Source organism: Lagopus leucura, unplaced genomic scaffold (assembly GCF_019238085.1).
Source record: "Lagopus leucura isolate 7727_CA_CO unplaced genomic scaffold, USGS_WTPT01 Super-Scaffold_100002, whole genome shotgun sequence".
Taxonomy (NCBI): domain Eukaryota; kingdom Metazoa; phylum Chordata; class Aves; order Galliformes; family Phasianidae; genus Lagopus; species Lagopus leucura.
In genome coordinates this window covers 35,008,801-35,031,163 of record NW_024962263.1, presented here as the reverse complement: position 1 = coordinate 35,031,163, position 22,363 = coordinate 35,008,801, and the positions used below count along the sequence as shown (strand labels likewise).

Here is a 22,363-nt window from a genome sequence, read left to right as displayed (position 1 = left end):
TTTTTTTTTTTTTTTTTTTTTTTTTTTTTTTTTTTTTTTTTACTGGAATGAAATACATTGTTTTAGAATACTTTGTAATCCTTTTAGTGATGCAACTGCAAAGAAGTGAGAAGAAATGCTTTGTTTCTCCTTTAAAAAAAGCACAGTGAAAGGCAGCGTTCTTTGGGAGCTACAAATGTAACAGACACGGGCGTACACAGAAAAATGTATAAAGAATACTGGAAAAGGGAATTCCAGTTTAACCTGAAAAAATAATCAAAATAATTTGCTTCTTCAGTTCTGTCCATAAATGCATGCTAGTCTGTCTTCCCCTTTGGCAAAAATTACATGGAAAGCAAAGGCAAAGATGTGCAAGTGGTGTTGGGCTGGTCTTTGCTTAGTTGTGTGCTGGAGCCGGGATACATTTATCCCTCTGGGGAGGGAGATTCATCCCATTTCTGAACATCATCTTCTGTGGAGATCTGTGGAGAAGCTGAGAGCTATTCAGTGAAACAGCCCCTGAGAGGTGGAGAGAAAGAAATGTCAGCCATCATGCCATCAGATTCCTCTCCTGTGCAGTTTTGGAGTACGCAACAAATGCCATCTGTGAGCATAAAAACTGCATTTTTGGTGTGTGATGGGGTATTACTGCACCAGCTTTGCTCTTAAACACAGCAACTGCGTTGTCTCTGACGAAATCGAGGGGCTACTGATGCTGCAGCTAAGCACAGCGTTTTCTTTCTCCCAAGTGGTGGGGTTTATTCAGAAAAATGGCAGTCATGACTGTGAATCTTTATTCAAAAACATTTGTCACATACTTGATTCATGTAACTCCATGAGACTGAAGAGCGATGAGTTTGAAGTTCATTATCCACATCTTATTTAGTAACTTGTACCTCACCTTCTATTACCCATGATTGGGTAATTACTTTCATTGGCCTTAAGGTACTTAGAGTTTTATACAATCTACTAATTTTCATCAGGGTTGTTGAAATATATTTCTTGAAAAGCAGGATTTCTTTTTATCATAAGTGGTGGTGAATTCTCCGTGAGTTGTCGACACTGTTAAAACTTGAGAAGTTTCCCAATAAGTAGTCAAGAAGGTAGCTTCAATACTTGTACACTGAAATGTTATGAGAGGGATTTTTTGTTCTGTTTGTGCACTCTTCAGTTTCGATTTGTAAATTGTTTACATCTTTTCTACGCTTTTTGTAATTTTGAATGACTACATCAGAACATTTGTAGGTTCCTTATTTGGAATAATTGTATTTTTGCTATTGAATTAAGCAAGGTAAATATTTGCACCAGTTTCCCACTCCTCACCCACAGCAAAACGACAGAAGAGGAGTCCAAAGATTTTTACTCCATCAAGGAGATAGAAGTCTGGATGTGCCTTCAGGATTTCTATGCAGTAACTCTGACCTGCCTGTGTTGTAGTCTGGTGCCCGTTAGACTTCTTATTCACTTATCTTTCCAAGATTAAGGTCCTTGAAAGCCTTCTGGAGAGGGTAACAAAGCTGGTAACAAGGCTGGATGGTATGTTCTGTGAGGAGAGGCTGAGGACATTGGGCTGGAGGAGACTTGAGAGGCAACCTCACAGCTCTACGCAGCTCTCTGAGAGGTGGGAGCAGTGGGAGGTGGCAAGCTCTGCTCCTGACACCCCGTGGAAGGATGGGAACAGCACAAAGCTCTCAGGGCAGGGTCTTACTGGGCGCTAGAAAACGTTTCTGTGTCATGAGGCTGGTCTAGCACTGGAGCAGGCTTCCTAAAGGTGTGGCTGATGCCCTGTGCCTGTCAGTGTTGAAGAAGTGCTTGGACAGTGCCCTGAATAATATGCTTTAACTGTTAGTTAGCCCTTAAGTGGTCAGGCAGCAAGACTAGATGACCTCAGAAGATCCCTTCCTACTGAACTACTCTATGCTGTTCTACCAACTGGAATTTCCCCTACAGATGTACAGAAGTCGAAAGCATAGTGTGTGATCAATATTAAATAGATTGCAAGCTGCTCTCGGCATCCCATAGAATCTAGTGTGCTCTATGAAGTGAGAATTTCCTTCAGATGACATGTAAAAATGGAGTTTGTAGGAGAGTGTTTTGATGCTGATTCCTTCCACATCCATTGCCTTTTAACATCTCAGAGGAGTTTGCAGTGTTGGAGCTCTTCCCATGAACAGCTCTTCTAGCACTGTGCAAACAGACAGGGTCAGGTAATGAACGCAAAAAGGCTACTTCAGATCTAGTTACACAAAATCTCTCCTTATGAACCTAAGTATGTTGACATTATCAGCAGACGTGTCCATTTTGTATTGCAGGAATGTGCAAATTCAAAGAGGCAGAAAAGTGTGATAAGAAAACCTGGCATGAACAACCAGATTCCACTGATGCATGAACACAAACACACACCAGCTCACAGATACACATATATTCTGAGGCAAAAATGAAACAGCTTCTTGGCAGGTCTTATTCACACTTAAGTGGCTAATTGCCCAACCTGACACCAACACTGTCAGCGTTACAGTGATAGTATTTTTTTAAAGGGTGAACAATTCTTAGGCAGTGTCTTCAATATCCTTCACATGAATGTCCTTTTCTGTTACAGCAAGCATGAAAATTAGCCATTTTTAAAAGTCAGCATGTATTTCTGATCATTGCAAGGATAATGCACATATTGAAAGCTTCTTTATATGCTTGGAGTAAGTACAGAAGACAATATTTATGTTAAGACAAAAATTTCATACGCCTGTTTCTATTTTCTTAGGATCCATTTTCAAAACTTCTAAGAGGTCCAATATGACTATTCTGTATCTTAGAGATCTGAATAGAAAACTTTAAGTGTTTTCCTTTTTGTCCTTCCTGTTGGAACACGGTCGCATGACCAGATGATGATGGCTTAAGGGATCAGCTGATAGAGATTTATCGTTCAGGGATAGAATGGCTCTGGGGATGAGTAATTGGATACAAATCCTGTTACCTCCAGACTATCTATTCATGTACAGCTCATCTTGATACTGACCACAGGTTGCTACTGTCTGGTGATTTTCTGATAGATTCTTTTTAAAAACTTTGTTTTTCTTACTCCAGTAAATGGCACCATCAGAAATGGCACTGATGTTTGTTGTCACGTTGGAAAATAATCACAATTGAAAGGGCATGGAAAATGAACTTCAAATAATAGCTACTAAATGAAAATTGGTGGAAGATAGAGGGATATTAAGAATTACTTACCAGTGAACTGTGAGTACTGCATAAATTGAAGTATGTTAGAATATAACTATAAAGCACAGTCATAATGCCACTGTAACACAATGTTGCAAAGGAAAAATGTTTCTAAATACTTAAGCATACATGTAGGCTACTTAATATAAGACAGTGAGCAAAAGTGTAGCTTGTTTGGATGTCCATGCATCCTTTAACAAATTCTGTTATAACTGGTGAAAATATATATATATATATATGTATGTATGTATATACACACACCTTGGTAACTGTGGCTTTAGAGGTAGTTCTTGCTATGGGTTAGAAATTGATAAAATATAAACTTTTTGAATGGATTGACTGTGCTCTCTCACAAAACGCATAACTGGAATAATGTAGCTGACACAGCACCTCTTTAAAAAACAACAACAACAACAAAAAACCAAACAACTCAGATGTTATTTAATTACAATTGTCACTATGAGATCGTTCTGGTGAAACCATAGGTCATTCCAGTGAGGCGTTTTGTAATGTCTTACCCTGCACTGATCAAGCTGCATCTTGGTGTTTTACTTTTGAACATGCATTTGACACATCCATCAGCTGGTCAAAACAAGGGAATTTTTATTATTTTTTTTTATGTTGACAAAGGATATCATCAATTCATTAATAGGTCACTGTGCTTAAGAAATTCTCTTGTTGAGCTATCAATTATATTTGTAGAAAAATTAGTTTCATTTATATAACAGGATTTTTAATATACTTCTGGCCCTTGTTATGCAAGTTCCCTTGAATACTTTTTAGGACTTTGCAGAAGGTGCTCAGCAAAGTGGAAACCATTATTAAAATATTATTATTTTTTCTGGGTCTCTAACTGCAGTTTAGGACACACTGAAAAAGTGCTAACAAAGAAGGGATTGTATAAATAAATTCTGTAAAACATAGGATAATGTCTATTCTCAGGAACGTTTTTAAGGTTCCACCCATCTCAGGGACCTTATCATAGCAAGTGCGGAGCATCCTCCTCAAGGGGAGCTAAATTGCATGATACCCCATCAGAGGTTTTCAGCACTTGTTTTAATATTATTTCAAAATATGTTTTTGTGGGAAACTTCAAAACACTTCAGGAAAATTAAAACAAATAAAACCAAAAGTTCTTAATGAATCCTGGGAACTGCTATGTATTAGAAATCATGTCTATACAAAAAAAAAAAAAAAAAAAAAAAAAAAAGACAGTTGGGTTTTTTTTAGGTGGAATTTTTAAATGAAACTAAATGAAGTTTAATGGCTTATAACATTGCATGAATTTGTCAAAACTGATCAGCTGGATTGCTACACAATGAATACTGAAAATGTTCTAGTTTTTAGGCTTATAATAGCCTACAGCCATTCAAAAGTCAAAATGTTATTTGATGATTTCAGAATGTTAATGAAATTATTATTAATAGCACATATATTAATCTTAATGATATATGTAAATATGGGCAAATATAAAGCTCTGTTGACACCAGAAGGATTTTTCTATTGCTGAAAGTAAACCTGGGGTAAAATTTCAGTGATGGAGCAGAAAGCAGTCTGCATGAAATAAATCAATAAGGAAATTTCTGATGAAGTTTAAAAACGTACACAAAGCACGTGGGATTTGGAGCGCTTGCTAGTACGAAAAATTTTTGAAAAGGAAAGGACGATCATGCTTACTTTTATATTGGAAGCAAATAGTATCAGACAATGTAAAAGGTTTTGCTTTATTGTTATCGTGATTTGTTCTATTATCATATCCAATAAATGCATTTGTGTGGGTTTTGTTTTGGAGGAGGGAGGCTAGCATATATCATTTCCCACAGGGGATTTGTTTGGGTAGTAATTTGTTTTAGCTCGCTTGATTTTTGTTTCTCTGCTTTCTTTTCTTTAGGTTAAAATGATCCTTCTCTTATAAAATACATGCAATTATGATTTTCCATATTGGGCACTGTTAATCAAGCTGCAATGTGCTTTTCACTGTCGGCTTCTTTAACACAGGATATATTTTTTTAGGAATGCAGTGAGTTTATGTCTGTAGGATGTAGAAATTTCTTCTCTGTAGCTATATGTAGTAAACAGCTCGGTATATTTTTTACTTTCATATCTATCTTTGAAAAGCTAGATTTTGCTAGTGTGACACGATCTCTGTATTACAATGTGAAAAAGAGAGAAATAACTTTATTACGTAGGAGAATTTCATGGCATTTTACCTGTTGAGGGCCCTGTAGAGCCAGGAGTGTAGTACAGTGACTTGACTAAGTGACAGACAGTAGCAGCCATAGTGTCGCTGTGTATTATCACCTCGTGCTAGCTGGAAGCACTCCCTGAAGCCGATCTAGGTTGTATAGTCCTAGATGAGGTCTTCATGGGTGCTGACCATAAAAAGTTCATCAAAGTAATGAGGCGAGGCGAGAGCTTGGCGCTCATGGGCAGAGCTCAGCACCAAGGAGTGTGAACCGGCTCCAGCTGTGACAATAAAACAGCAGGTGGCTGCTGTCATTAGGGGTGGCAGATGAGGCAGGGGACTAACATTCAGCCCACAAAACTCTCATTTGTTAGCCATCGCCACTGTACCATGCAAAATAGCTTCCATCTCAGTCAATTTTACTTTGCAAAATATTACACAGTTGCCATAAGAAAATTAGAGCCTTGGGTTTACAGGTTCCTTGGATCTTATTATCAGAAAACTCGGCGCTTGCAGGCTAGGTGGAAAATGGGACTTTTTCCTCCCCTGAACAGTTACAGGATCTTTACAGTAATTTTATAATATGGCTTTCTTACCCAGGCATGTGTTTATTGGTTAATATTTTGGACTATTTTATTCATAGCTCTTTACAAAATCAATTCCATCCATCCATTTGGCTATGTGTTGCATACGACACTGCCTGCTATTCAGTGCTTCAAAAGTTGCATGCTGATCAAACTAATCCTGTCTCCAGGTCTGCCCAGACACTGCCCAGATTTCATGTCGTAAGTCGTGCCTTTGGTGGTTCTGAGAAAACATAAAGGAACATAATTCTTTGATTTTTGTTTGCTTATTTTAGTTTGAAACAAACGAGAAAGCATTCTTTATATACTTAATTTTTCAAAGATCATTTATACTGCCTGAAATGTGAGGCCACCTGTGGCTGAAAAGCCTCTGGTCCGAAGCAATGGTTTCCACACTTGCTCCAGTTGTGACCATGTTTTTTAAATTTCTCTGCTCGGAGAGGAATACAAGATAGGCCTATAATTTTATAGGACATTTTCCATGATTTTTTAAGTCATCAAATGTTTCTTTACAGTCGGTGTTGAGTGTTGTTATGATTCGTCCATGACAAAACTACGGCTCACAGTTGTGGGACTGTTTGTGGGGAAAAAAAAAAACAAACCTGTTATCCCAATAATTTATGCTGACCTGTGTAAAGTTGATTACTTTAGACTTAATTCCTTTAAATTCCAAGAAATAGCTTGGAAGGAATGTTTACTTATTTGCTAGTTCTTTTTTTGTTTGTTTGTTTGTTTAATTCTTAGAGAAGTCAGTTGTTACAGATTTTAGAGAGAGTTGTGTTGAAATAGGAGAAAGAAATTTGAACAAGTAGTGGAAAGTACTCTGCTTCTAGCCACTGATAATTTCAAGGGAGAAGATGTAAGCCATTTCTTCAAATGTGTCCTCAAATTTCTTAACTCATTTAAGAACATTGAGAATTCTTGCATGTCTGGCAAATTTTTAAAACATAGTTTTCTGTTCTGTTCAGTTGAACAGTTCAATGCCAACAGAATCAAAACATGACAAGAGCACCCGATTGCCCAGCTTCTTTGGCTTTGTTTACCTGCTAGCACAAAAATGAAAATAGGTAGACCTTGTTCAGTTTCTTAAAATGTCCCAAATTCATGTTATACAGGGATAAAGAAACACAGATACTAAATAGCCCAGATTTTACTTATGTCTTCCTATGTAATTGATGGTTTCTGAGGCTGACATTAATGATGTAAATTTCATGAAAAACAAAATATGTTGTAATAGAATAAAATGGAATAGTGCTATGTGTATGTTGGTATGTGTGCTACCTATGTTTCCAGGTTTCCATTCTGTTGAAAACTGGTGGATTCCATTGTTCCATACTAGCACTTAAACCTAAGGCTTTATGGTTACAACGACAGCAAGGATCAAAAAAGGAAGAGCCCTGTAGTGGAAGTGTCATCTCAGAAAGATGACAATAATTTTACTGTTAAAGAGACATGGTTTATGTCTCTTTATGTAACTCTTTATAGGGCCAGGTTTTCACTTTGTATATAAAACTAGAGTCCTGTAATTTATCCTTGTAGTAACATATCTCACAGTTTTGGCTGACAAAACTCAGAAAAAAAATGAATTCCATTTTTTGCCTTTTTTCACGCAATCTAATAATTCTTTTCTTTTTTTAATAACATACCATAACATTTTGTTTTCAGCAAAACTTATTTGTCCTTCAAAGGTTTGTTCGTCTGTACACTCAATATGTCTGTATATGTATATATAGGCTCTTGAGATCAAAGGTGTTTTTTTCTTAATTCCATTGGGCACATAGATAGATCCATCTTTCTCATGCTTGATTAACTCTGACCATTTCTGGCCACAAATCTCAACTACTGGCTGAGACTGGTGTATTCTTTGCCAGGGAACATCTTCTGCTGTGTCACAGATATCATCTTTATCACTGTACTGATTTGTCTTAGATATATTCCTTTGTTTGTCCTCATACTGATAACAGTTTTCATAGCTAATGTGTGCAGCATCTATACTGGACTGCAAGAATGTGTGTCTTTTGATGCAAAATGTACTTCTCATTCAGTGTTTATTTTAACTGTCTTCACTGCTTCAGTAAGAATTAGATCTCGGTTCTCAGGTGAGTACCCTGTTAATCCTGCAGAAAGCCTTCAACACTTACTTGGAATTTCAGAGTTTTTAGTAAGCTTCTGCCTTCAGCCAGCTCTTGCCTTGCAGTCTCAGAAGAGGCATCTTTCAGCTGTTTACAGAAAACTTGCATTTTTTTTCTGAGACCAGGTACAAGAATAACTTGTTCAGTCCCTTTTTTGAAACTTGCCAGCATCAAAGCTCTCAGCCTCTGAGGTGATGGACGAAGGCCATTTCAGCACTAGTCACCTGGCTTTCCACTTCTTTGTCTGAAGTGAGTCCAGCAGAGGACTAGGACAAACCTAGGCAATACCACACTTACCACTTGGCAGCTTTAGTGGCTAGTAATTCTCCTGCTAAGCCTGTGGCTGAGGTGGTGAGAGATGTTACCACTTTCCTATGGGACAAGTGGAGTAACAGCCCAGTAGCCACCCGGAGTTCTCATTTGGATAGACTTCCACGCTGCTGGTTCCATGTTCAGTCTCATAATTTGAAAGAGTTCAGAAGATCTGTGGTGCTTGTATGGTGCATGCAAGTCCTTCTGGTCTGCATGTTGTGGTTTCCTCTAGCAATCAGTGTTGCTTTCTTCAGCCAGCCTCCTTCCTCTTCAGTGGTAGGGGGAGAAATTTGTTGTTACAAATCTCATGTTTTGGGGGTTTGGAGCTGGCTGAGAAAAGAGTACTTGGAGAGACTGAAACTGCAACTGAGACCAAAAACTGCAGAACAAACAACAAACTTCTAAGGTTTATGTTAACTACTAACTGAGGTATCTTGTAACTATGAAAAATCAACATTAATCATAGTGAAACATGAAATACAGTAGCCAAGTGTCAGATATACACCGCAGCGTTTCTGTCACCAGTGTTTCATGGTTCTTAGTCTCTGAAGTAGGAACAGCCAGGTTAGAGAACCCTTGGACAAGCTGGGTGTCCTCATTTTTCCTATGCTATTGGTGTGTCTATGCGTACAAAAGTATTAGATGAATTTCTGTGAATTGAAACCAGTGTGATCCAAAGGCTTGCCTTCTTTTTTTCCTAGGCAGTAACCAGTCTGTTCTGATTTGTCAAAGCTGTTGTAGTGATTCATGCATATGAATGATACTTCTCATTATTAGAGATTGAGTACTGCTGTCTTCATTTTACTCTTTTTATGCAGTTGCAGCTATCTTGTTGAACAGATATTTTGAAATATTTTGCTTTCTATCTTAAGTTAAACAGTCTTCTGGAAGGTCTGATGGAAGGCAAGAAGGATATATTGTACAACTGGATTTAATTCTCAAGAATAAACAGATCAAGCAGCACTTGCTCTTCAATGTTAGACAAAGGGCAAGTTTCTCACTACTGTCACAGACCAAGCAGGCTGCATTCTCTTAGGTTCAGTTGCTATCTATCACCAGCAGTGTTTTCAAATTGTGGGTAAACTGTCAGTAAAAATAGTTTATGACTTCTGACTGTTAATTTTGAGCACTGCAGTTATCAGATAGTGGTCAGTTCTTTTCTTCGTAGCCACAACTTTGTAAAGGGTCACAGACTCTGCATCTCCTGAATTGATTGAGTTATGTATGGTGGCCCTATTGCTGGAGAAGCCTGTGCATTTTACAGCCTGAAGTCAACTGTCTTTAAATATCTTCTGATTCCCTTTAAAGATAGGCAATAACAGATTTTTCTGATGGCAAAGATATTACTCTTAAGATAGCTCTTCCTGTAGAAAATCTGCACACAGCATCTAAAGTGACTTTTTGTTCAGGAAGAACAAAAGATTCAAAAAAATGTTAGAGAGAACATAATTATGTATTTTTTTTAGCTCTATAAATTTTAAGTTGAACTCAAATTTTGGAAATCACTGTTCTATTGAGAGGGAGAACTAATTCATAGCCTGCACTGTCTTTCTGAGGCAAAGTTGAGAGGTCCATTTTCTCCTACTGAAGTCTTAAATTAACTAGGGACATAAAGAAGCCATCAGTTGGAGATGTCACACTGATGATCTGAGAGCAACATGTTTACAGGCTTTGAAAAACACAATGTACACATCAGTCTACTGAAATCAAGGAAAAAAAGCACGTGCCAGCCTTTTAGAGTTGACACTTGCAGATAGTGACAGGCAACATCATTTCTGTTCTTTATCCTGAAGCAGATTAGTTTGAAGTCTCTTTCCAAATGCAAGATGATGATAGGTGGAACTGATGTCTCCTGCATCATATTGTGGCTATGCTTAGATGTGAAGTACTGAGCATGCTAGGAAATGGATCGTGGATGAAGAGACAAAACAATGCCTGAAGAGAGGAAGGAAATGGGAACGGAAGGGAGCTGTTATAGGAATGCTGGATGTATGTACTGAAAGAAAAGAAAGGAAAAGGGCAATTTCTTGGTGGCAAAATGGGTGGATGCCCTTTTGTATATAGCTGAAAATCTTGATGTGTGTTGAAAGCATTCCCAGAGTTTTATTTCTTACAACAAATACGTTCTCTGGTATTGTTATGTTTCTGGATGTTGATGGTAATTTATTTTAGATGCAGTGCACTCTAAACGCTAAGCCTAAGGTGTCATTTCAGAACTCGGAGAAGAGAGTCTGTGCTCTGGTAAACTGGGAGGCTGACAGCAGACTGCAGAAAGCATTGTGGTTTTTGGTTTTTTTAATACTCTGTGCAGCTGTTAGATTACCAAACACCTGGCGGAGGTGACAGTTGCAGATGTTTGATAACCAATGAAAATTAATAGAACATGTGATTCTTCTGGCTTAGAAGTGATTTCGTAAGGTGTGTTTAGAAATGTAATTACATAGTGCTGTTGTCTACCATTATCACTTAACATTCATTAACTCCTCTGAATATTGAAACAAACATTTCTTGTAGCAGTACTAATTTTCCCATATATTTGTAATGTGATTACCTGACAAAGTGAGCACCTTTTGACTTCAAAGTTTTTTCCACTGTTTCAGCTATTTTTAGTCTGCCCATTAAGCAAACAAAATAAGTAGAGAGCCATTTGTTTACTTACAGGGATCAGTTTAAAAATAGTATGTATAATAAGCAATCTTTTATTTATTTTAGTTTTTATTAGCTTATCATCAATTTGGCTCCATAACAGAACTGTGGATGTTTAGATGGACAACAGGTCAATTCAACTTCAGTAGGAAAGTTCAGATTTAAAACAAAACAAAAATATTTTTATTACATTTTATTTTGCTTGAGAAGAATACCCAGTTGCATATTGTTCAAGTAGATTGTTATTTTTAGTAATGGTGCATGAACAACTTCAGCTTCATTTCTAAACATAGGTGTTTGGGGAGAATTAAAAGTTAAATTTCCTAAAATTGATTGCTTTTGTTTGTTTGTTTGTTTGTTTGTCTGACTGGTTTCACTGGTCATTAATTTTAATTTATTCGTTTATTTCGTTTATTCCTTTATGATATTTTACTGTGAATTTTGGAGCCTTTTTAATTTCTGATGTTTGAACAGGGGATGTCCAGGGGACACAGGTGCTTGAACCTCTGCATTGTTCATTTGAGGTTTCTTGGGATGCTTTTGATATTAAAAATAAAAATTAAAAAAAAAAAAAAAGACATAAAGCAATAAGAAAGTGAAATTAAGAACAAATCTGTGGCTAACTTACAGGAAACCTTTCAGCTTCAGTTACAAACTAAGTGACTTGAGGTGACGCATACAATTAACGGATAAGTGAATTCCTCAAGATCAAGGAAATAATGTAGACACTACCAATGTTTTTTTCCTTTTGCCACAGTCCTTGCAGTGACAGGCTAATTTCTATCCTGAATGGTTTATATTACGTACATCTCTTGAAAGCGAGATGGTGAGAAAACAGCTTTGGATGGCATGATATTTCCGGGTCGGTTTGCGTGGAGCTTCTTTTCTCTTTCTTGATACCCAGCTCTTTTATGCCAAAATACATAAAAGGAAATAATTATGCCCCCTGCTATTAATTTATGGCCATGTGACTAATAATTCTTTCACATTTTGAAGGACGCAGATTGGTGACAGAAAGCAACAGGAGTATGTTGAGGGATTTTTTCTCTCTTCTGGATGATAGATGCAGGAATATGCAGGAACAATACAGCCGATTGATTGATAGTGCACAACTCATCCATAATGATCTGTCTGATATAGCAGTAAATTATTCGTGAGATTGATGCAGGTCATTGAACAGCACATTGACAATCCTGTTGTCTGTCATCCTGTTCAAAGCAAGTCAGGAAGAGTAGCTGCTGTGATACTCAAGTCTGCATTGGGTGCAAGCTGTGTACAGGTGTTCCACTAATGCAATAATTCAAGTTGTTGTCGTTTCTCTTTTTTTTTTTCTTTAGACATCTCAACTTCATCGTTAGTTCATTCCATGTAAAACAGTAAAATTGAAATATTTTAAGAAGAGAAGGTTGCCGTCCTTTGCACTGACAATTTCATATTCCCCTAAAACTAGTTTTCAAAAAGGTTGGGTTTTGGACTTCAGCAGTGGTACATCTCCATGGAAAAGTTAATACATGATTGTGGCGTAGAAGAGTGTAAAAAGCCCCCCCAACTTTCAAACACAAGGTAGAAAGGCTAATAATTCTTGGAAATGTATAACTTGTGATTGAATCTTTAGGTTTTATGAATTGCCACAGTGGTGCTCTGGTTCTTGTCTTGTTAGTGATGTCCTCCTTTGCCTCTTCTTTCTCTTTCAAGAGAAAAAGTTGCATTTTCCAGTGCGCCAAGTTGTTTGCACTTGAAAATGGGGAGTAAGGTGCCACATACGCCAGATATATTTGTTTTCCTTTTCAGTTTGATCACTAGTGTTAGTGAGGGTGGAGCATAGAATAGCCATACCCTTCTTTAATATGTGAGGTCAGCAGGGAGTGTAAGCCAACGCATCACAGCACAATCAGTATTTCAGCCTGAGTGATGACATGTGACTTGTTAACCTTCTGAAATGCTATTGATTTTATTTTTTATTTTTAACTTAAGAAGAACAATCATAGTTGTGAGTTGGAAGTAAAAAGACCTGCCTCATTTGGCTGCTAAGTGAGTCAGCAGGAAATCCCAGCTTTCCTATGCAGGATTGTAGGACTTGACGTCCTGTCACGGAGGGCATGAAGTTTTTCAGATATTTGGATGTTTTCCACACTAGACTTCGTCCTGCCAGATATTTAGTCGAACCTGACATCCTGTCACAAAGGACATGAAGCCTTTCAAACTACTGGATATCTTCCACACCAGACTCAGCCCTGCCAGATACTTTCTTTTAAATTGAGTCCCTTGCGCACGGTCATGCAAGAGAGTTATCAGCATCCCAGTCTGGACCTTTCAGAATCAGCAAACATCCACGAATGATGGACTTGATGAAATTCCCAGGAATTTAAACTTTTGATGCATGGAAAAAAAGATTACTTGTATATAGAAAACCATTGCTTTCTGGGTACTTCTGTGTTTTCCTCTATGCTCTTGTCCCTGAAATTGACCTGATGAATGCAAAGTCTTGCCAGAGAGAAGAGATTTGTTTAGTAACTTTTTATGTAATTATTAGATTATACAACTTAGCTTTAAGTCCATTTAGACTGTTGTGTATTATTAGACTAAGTGCTGATTTGAGTGTATGAAGTTCTACTTTTATACTTAGAACATGTACAAATCATTAATGACACAAGTTTTATTGAACATGTGACTCATATTTGCCTTAAGAAATGGGACTTTTTCTTTCTTTTAGTAATTGTGCTTCTATTGGCGGGACTCCTTATGAACCACTCATTCAACTGCAAACAATTGAGGTTTACAGCATATGTCATGAAACCATAAAGAACAAGAGTAGTCCAGTCGTGGAATAAGAACTATGTGCATCTGTGTTACTGTGTAGTTGCCTAAACATACTGTCCTCTTTCTTGGTGTGATCCATGCAGAATGCTTTGATTTTCTGGCCTCAGATTAAGATACAGGGACAGAAATTCAGGCACAAATCGTAGAAAACAGAAGACGGTGCAGACAAGATAATATATTACTTATATTCTACGGGTGCACAGAATTTTGAGAAATCTTTTTTCTTATTATTTCTCAGAGCTGTCAGGTCTCCCATGTAGTTTATCCAGAGTGATAAACCATAGCATTCTTTCTGAGTGCCCCAAACTTATAAGAAAAACAAGATAAAAGATCTAATTGCTAACAATTTTAAAATAATAGCATTATAGTTTGCTTAAAAGAAAAAAAAAAAAAATTTAGAGGACCTTTATTAAAATATCTTGTATATTCAGGGCCTGTACTTACCATATAGTAGTTTACCTGTATTCTCACAGTTAAATTCCCATTCTGTATAGTTTAGAGTAGTTGTAAAGGATATTAAGAATATTAATATAGATATTTGTTGTTCTCCTGGACTTTTCTGCCATCACTGGATATTGCTGTCTGTAAGGTAAATTCTCTGGGACACGTTGCAGAGCTGTGTATCCACTGTGAAGTAGTGTAAAATTGCTCTTCAGCTACTGTATAACTAGTTTATAGAGTCCCACAAAAATAAATTCCGGTCTTCTGCAGTAGTTAGACTACAAGATGACTGGTTTGTTGATGTGGATGCAAGTGACTTTCTGGCAGAGATAAGATAGATCTCCTTCCTTGGAATTAGGCCAAGGCTGAGGAGTAAATGCTTATGGAACAATGAACTGTCACAGATTTCATGACTTTATGGTCTAGAATATTTGTTTTGTGTTTGTTTTCTTTAACCTGACTTTCCACTAACAGACCAATATACGTATTAAAAAGACTTCAATAGATTCAAGCCATAATAAAACCTAGGATCTTTTGCCTTCTCAAAAAAGATACTTCACAGAGAAGAATTCTTTCCCTGTGGAGAAAATGAGAGAACAATATGTGACAGATTATTCATTTTCCTTGGGTACTGTGATGATAAACATTGTACATGCTGAAGAACTTGTACTACAGTAGAATGAAAAGTAGAAGTCAAGATTGTCCAATATGTTTCTTTAGTCCCAGAATTAGAATTTCCTTTGTTTCTTTTGTACATGAAAATATGCTTTTATAACTTGAAGACAAGTCTTCAGAGGCTCCTAAATCAGTTACAGGCTTTCTCAGAGTGAGTCCAAGTGCTGTTTGAAGAGTGCCATGGATTATGAGTGGACACATTCCTGCAAAACCACAACTCTTCCAAACTGAAAACAGAATATTCTGCAGACTTATTTTGGGAAAGGTGCTTGTATATTTATGATTGAAAGTTATTTGTATTTATAGTTTCTATGTAAAAAAAAAAAAAAAAAAAAAAAAAAAAAAAAACCAAACCTGTCCATAGGGAACGTGGATGCTATTCTAAAGCTCTATGCCATTTTTCATTTTATTTTTAATTTGTCCTGGATTTTGAACATAGAGTACATGTGTTGGGAAATAAAGCTAGTATGGAGCCAGAGAAGTTGAAAATCACTAGCAAAGTTAAACAAACAAACAAACAACAGGAACAAGAACAACAAAACCACAAACAAACAAAAAAAATGCCAGTGAGTACAAACAACGTCCTGCCTACTCCTCTTTCCCAGTGCCAGGAGAGACTTCTGGGAGCAGTATTCCATGAGCATGCGGGGAGCTTTCATTGGTCAACAGTTGGAAGTCTAGAATGGATGTTTCTTCCCTAGGAGACCTGAACCTTAGGAAATTAGTGCAGCGGTTACTGCCCATCTTCATGTCAATTGGGAATGAGTATTTTTAGATCAGATTTTGTAAAAACGATTCTAGGTCTGTAGTCTGTCCTGTTTTGCATGGATACGAAATAGGAGGAGTATGGCAACTTCAGATTTTTCCTACTCCTTCTTAATGCCTTTTCTTTGAAACCAGTTAACTCAGTTAATTGATAGCATTTACACGCTTTTGTTTCTACTGGAGTTAAGAAAAGAAAAAAAAAATCATGGAAGTCTGAGTCAGTGCTTATTACAAGCTTGTAAAAAAAAAAAAATATATATATATATATATATATATATACAATGATCTTGAAATCACTCCTCGAGTCCCTGTTTGTGCCAGACAGATTCCCTTAACATTCATTTGAAAAGAAGAAGGCTAAGTCATGTCAACTATCCAATCCTGGCAATAGTTTAGGAGTAACTGATTTACCTCAGCAGAGGTGAGTCAGTTGTTGGAGGAGAAAAAAGCAATTTTTTTTGATTCCTTAAAACTGTAATTGCTTGGAAACATGGAATTACTGAATGTGCTGAAAACATTTCTTTGTGTTTTCACTACCCACTTCCACAGCTCCCTTAAAATTTCCTGCCGTATTTGGTAAATATAAACAAATGATTTTCACACCTAACCTTTTATTGTGTTATCCTCATATTCAGTATCTCAAGCGAAATCTTTAGTCTTTGTTTTTATTCCAAGAAAAAAATATTTTTTTGAACAAAGGGCTCATTTTTTCGTAGTATAAATTCTGCATTTCATTCTCAAGCAACTTTGCTTTTAGTTTCTTGGCCTGAATCTGCAACATGAGGGTTGTTCTTGAGGTGTACTGAGCACTTTAAGCTTACACAAAGGCAGGCTGTGCTTTTAAGTACAAGTCTTCAGGCGTTATGTTAAAAAGCTTAAGCTGCTAGTAGGTGCTGAGACTTTTATTGAGTCAATCTTCATTTTATTTGTATTTTATAACAGCAGCGAAATGGTGGCTCTGTACCAAACATCTAATGGGAGATTAATTACTTCAAATTATTAACAAGGCCTTTGTCTTTGATACTTGCAGGAAGGTATTTCTGTCTGTACCCCCTGCAGAGATGCAATGTAAGAAGCGTTTGGCTTTTGTTCAGCAGCTTCAAGTATACAGACTCTAAAGTGGAAAAAAACATCCCTAGAAATACTGTGTAACTGGTTGGCATCTTTGCCTTCCACATTTGCTAAGGACACTTCGCCGTGTAAGAAGCGTCAAAGTGCCTTTCCAACTTGAATTGCACATTACCCTTTAACAGTAATATTTTTTAATTTTTTTTTAAGGGAGGGGAAGGTTTGTACCAGAAAGTGGGAATATTACTAAATTAAGATCTGTTAGGCACATTTCACAGCTGTGAAGAAATGGTTATTGTTTCTGCTGAAAAGCAAGAAAGCAGTACATTTGGAATGCCTTGTGCTGTTATCAGAACACACGATTTGACTTTGTTACAATAATTTTCCCCATGTACAGTAATTCCAGTAGCGCTTGCATACTAATAATGATCGTGGTGTGATAGATTACCCGTGGTTGCAGTGACTTATGCATTGTGTAGTGGAAAGTAGTTAAGGCATTACTTATGTCTTTTTATAAAGATCATGAAGTCGCTGTCATTTAAATAACATAAAATGATGTTCTTACACCCTAAAGGATGCACAAGAGAGATTCGCTGTAGAAATGTGAAAGTGCTGAAAGTAGATCAGACATGGAGAAGCCACACTGTGATATTTGTAAAGGAAAAGTACTCTTTCTTGGCTTTCGTGGCTAATACATGCCATAATGCTACAGTATTTTTTACAGTCCTTCCATTGTCCATTACTGCAAACACGTCCAGATGAATTCAGCGCTTAATGTTAAAAATCTTATAACATGCCAGTTTGATTTGTAGCCCTTCATATCATGGAATGCTAATTAAAATCATATTTTTGCATATGTCATGCCTTTCATGTACATATGCAAATAGAGTCTATTGCCTTTCAGCTATTTGTAATTAACTTTATGAAGGACAGCTGTAATACATAATTAACAAAAATGTTTGCAAGCCCTTTTCACACTGAAAGTTACAGCAGTACAATTTTTGCTTATCAAGAGAACTGTTTTAGTTTGCAGCTTCAGTCTGATATCTAAATTGTTTGAAGCAGTCAAATGACATAATTAAATCGATGTTCGGGTCTTATCAGCAGCAAAATGGTACTCTGTAGGTTCCTATCTGTTCCATTATATGTATCACTAAAATAGAATTAAATTATTTGTGTTTTATTTGGTGTAAACACAATGCCAGGTAGTGTAAGTGTGGCTGCTATTGTTGATGTCTTGAACAAAGTCTTGCTAATTTCAAGAATACTTTCAAAATGTAATTGCAAAAGTGTGCTTCATTGTTTTCCTTCCCTTTTTTCACAAGGCTATAAAATAACTAAGAATATTAATTTGTTTCCATGTATATTTCTTTAAATAATTAATACAGTGAAGTTTGACCAGACAGAAGCAGTGATTAAAGCATCTGATCTTACTGTATTCTTTTTATTACTCTCATTAAAGAAAATGAAACTTGTATGAAGAAAGGTTGTAGGATGTGTCCATTAAACTTAAATAAATTCAGAGGTGTAACTGAGACTCTGTCAGTTCATAATATGAGACAATGCAATTTAAGCAAAGTTGTCTGCTCTCACAATATTATATAAGGCATTATAATTTACAGCAGAAAGCAGAAGCAGTTTTTCTATTTGACCAGTGATGTATGGTTGTGATTGCTTATTTGTAATGAAAATAACCCAGTGACTACAATCTGAAGAAAATTTGTCACTGCAGAGTGGACTCCCAAGTTTAGAATATTGTCTGTCAAAGTTACTGTTTTAATTTCAACATTAGTAAAATATGCTCAAGTGCATGCTCAAAACTGACAACGTCTCTATTTAAAAAAAGGAAAAAATATTAAAAAAACTAATCTTCCTGTTTTTCTGTTTGTTCCACAGGGTAGCTTTTGTGATGAAGAAGCATTTGAATACTCATTTACTGGGCAAGCATGGAGTTGGCACACCCAAAGAAAGGTAAGTCTCTTTACATTGTTTTACTAACTTTTCTTTATGTAGTATGTGTTGCCTGAAGTGTTTAGCTCACCCAAAACATGTCACCTGGACTTTTAGCTCAACTATTACTACACGCTTAACATGCTTAAATACACTAGTATGGTCCTTAGGGCAGGTCTGTAGGATTCAATAAAAAAATTGGCTTAGAAAGCAACTCCATGCAAAATACATGATTTGCAACATATGGAGCTGATTTTCAGTAGGTGATATTATTTCCTCAAGATTTCCATAGTAGTATCCCTCTGTCCAAGTACAAAATCAAGTACTTTTTCATTTTTTATCTATCTGGCCTTGCAGCTCATAGGTTCAGAAAAAAACTTTCTTAGATTAGTGGTGAGTACTGAGGTCAAAGCCACCAAAGTTGTTTCCTTATTGGTCTTGGACAGGAAAAGAGATCCAGAGATAAAAGAGATAAAAAGAAAAAACAAAAAAAAATCAGTTATTTAGTTGCACCTTTTTTTTTTTTTTTTTTTTTTTTTTTGAGGTTATTTTTTGCTATGGCTTGTAAAGTGACCATGTTTTGCAATCCGAACAACACAATGTTTGCAAATAAGTGGAATTTACCTCAGATTTACTGATCATATTGTGTCATAGTTATTGCTTTTTTCTTGAATTCTTGGGGCAGCTCAAATAATGTTGGTTTTTTTTTTGGATGACAAAAAGATGGCATATTCCATTTCAGTTTGGGTAAGTGAATGCATCCTACCTACAGAGTTCAATATTCGGTGCTTGATTATGTTTCAAATAGTACCACGTTGTTACTCATTCTTCTATTGCAAGCTTTTACAAATAAAGAGAATTTCCTGTTTTTAACACAGAAGAAAGGGAAGTTGACTGGTAGCTGTGAATTGTAGGAGATCACTGCAAAACTCTTCCTGGGTCATGTTCATTTTCTATTAAATACACTGGAAACGATAGTTGGTTAGAGCATTCCTTTCCCCGCAAAGATCAGCACACTGTAATCACAGAGCGAGGAAGAAGGATTTTACATTAACACAATATATGCACCTCTTATTTGACTAAGTACACGTTTAATCACTGCTTTTACTCTTTACATGTTTATGTAGAGTTTTGAGATATTAGTTTTCATCTAAAATGTAGAATAATGCATCAGTTTGATCAAATCAGATACTGTATTGAAGTTTATGCTGGTTATCTTTTCTCGTAAAACAACAATTGCAAAAAGAAAAAAAGTTTCACTGTGGTGGCATGTTTTGGTACTGGCAGCATTCAATATGTTGTTTTCCAAGGGGGTGCTTGCTGTGTAATCATCATAAATACAGCATACAGAATGCCTGCTTTACCACAGTGAGTATGTGCACAAAAAGGATACGTATGATAGAAATCCCAATATTGTATCTTAACCTGACAGTCATAATTTTAATGATTGTCATGTTGAAATGGATTCCTAAGCAGGCAGGATGCTACAGCCTAACGTGGTGATTGCTGTCTCCTGTTTGTTTGTTTCTCCTGAAAGCTGCCTGGCTGCTTTACCCCATTTCTTCCCATACTCCTCAAAGGCTTTTTGCCTGCCTCGCCAGCATGGCAGGAGGAGGAAGGTTCCCTCCCAACCCATCCAGGCAGTGGCAGGGTCACAGCCCCGGCAGCCCCAGCTGCCCTGGGAGCAAGGAGCCAAGCTCTGTCCTGCAAGCCTCTGTGCACCATCTGCATCTGTTCCCCTGGGCCAGCATGCACAAGTGATATCTGAGTGGCTTTGTACTTTCTCTGTTAAAAATTTCTTCATTTGTCTTTTGATGGTTTCTTTTCTGCAGTACCTCCTTAGCTGGCACTTATGTTTAATGTAGTGCAACATCAAATAGGTGTGGCAGAGCTAAAGCAACATTATAATTTTATAGGAACGTTCCCTCTCTGGCGATTGTGGATGTTTAAAGCCACATGACCTACTGCAGTAAATACCAGTCTGCCATTGCTTTCCTTTTCACCTTTCCCATAGTGGGAGAGTTTGATGCTTTTTAATGGCTTTAGGAACCAAAGAAATCCTTCTTCAGCATGTTAAAACATCAATTTGGCTATAAACATATTCTAAATTAAATTACATAGTTTTCCTACCTATTTAAAACATTAATGCCTTGGTTATAATTTTGCAAGCTTGCTATTTTTTAATTTCTCTAGAACAATATAATCAGTTTATTCTTTATGTTTTGAATTTGATTCTGCCCTCTGATATGTTGCATATTACAGCAAATACTAATAGAAGCTAGCTAAATAGGCTGTGACAATTAAATTAATAATGCATTTTATTTGCAAGTGTTTAGTCTTCATGGTTTGACTGATATATGCAAAGATGGTAATTTATTAAAAGTAAATTCATGTAATTGTAGTACAGAGTTTGATGAACCAAAAAAAGTTGTCAGCATGACTATCATCAAAACCTGAAAATTGAAATAAGTTCAGAAGGGTGCTTGAGAAATATATTTATACACCTTGAGAAATTGATCTTCTTTTTACAAACTTCTCAGGAAAGAATTTTGGATGACATACATTGACATCTGAGACAGGCAATAAAAATTACATCTACAATTTAGTGAAGCAGTGCTGAACTAGTGTGACTTACTCTCTAGCTTTCCATTACCCATGACTATTGTTTTTTTTGTAGACACAAAAGGGAGGTGTTATGGAGGCTGTGGCTGTGTTTTCATGCACAGATTTACAAAACAAGTATAATTCATAATAAGATTGCTGTATCTTTTGGTTTAAAGGTTGGGGTTTGGGTTTTGTTTGTTTGTTTTTAAGACAAAATAGATTTAAGGGGCAAATCACAGAACCTTAGAAAAAATAGCCTTACTGTAAATTGCCTGCACATTTGAGCTGCAAAGAAGCCTAAGAAACCTATTGCCTAGTCCATTATGGTCATTACCATTTAATAACTAACTCAAAAGTAGAATGTTTTAACAAAAATTCCTCTAAGATATTTTTTCCTGTTATTGGAACTGTGATACTGATTTACTGTCAACTTGAATGTATCTCAGAACTGGCATGTTATCTGCTGAGTCCAAGGCCAGTACATATTTGGTACTTCAGTGTCAGTAATCTTCATGGGACCTATAACTATATCTTATTGGCGGGATAAATCTTTGGCTACACCTTTATTGTGTCTCGGAGGCAATGTGGTTGAGGACGAGGTGAATGCATCAGTAGCATTAATGGTGCCGAGTTCTAATTTCTGTTAGAAATTATGTTAGGTGTAAGCTGGGGAAACGTAGGACCAACTGAGATGTTTCATTGCTGAATTTAAGGTATACAAAAATAGGAGCAAGAAAATAAAACTAAGTCACTCATCTGTGAGACTGAATTTTGCTACTGTTAAGGACAACTCTGGATTTAAGAGCACAAAAATACATTTATCCTTTAAGACATTTTTTCAGCACAAAACATACTTTTTTTTATAAAGGAAGACTTTGTTAACTAAAATTGTCTCTAATACCTCTGTTTAATTTATACAAGCATACCAGAGAAAAGCCTTAACTAACAGTTGTTTCATTACCTTATTTTCCCTGTGAATTTTAAAC

General features: G+C 36.5%; 1 protein-coding gene across 2 annotated transcripts in view; it reads left to right on the top strand.

The window, feature by feature from the left end:
• The window catches only part of ZNF407 (zinc finger protein 407), a 339,779-nt gene that overhangs the window by 121,944 nt on the left and 195,472 nt on the right, over positions 1 to 22,363 (top strand). For both annotated transcript variants that reach the window (XM_042869285.1, XM_042869286.1), the window contains exon 4: positions 18,720 to 18,794. In XM_042869285.1, the coding sequence (XP_042725219.1) occupies positions 18,720 to 18,794 (75 nt within the window). The remainder of the gene's footprint in view (positions 1 to 18,719; positions 18,795 to 22,363) is intronic.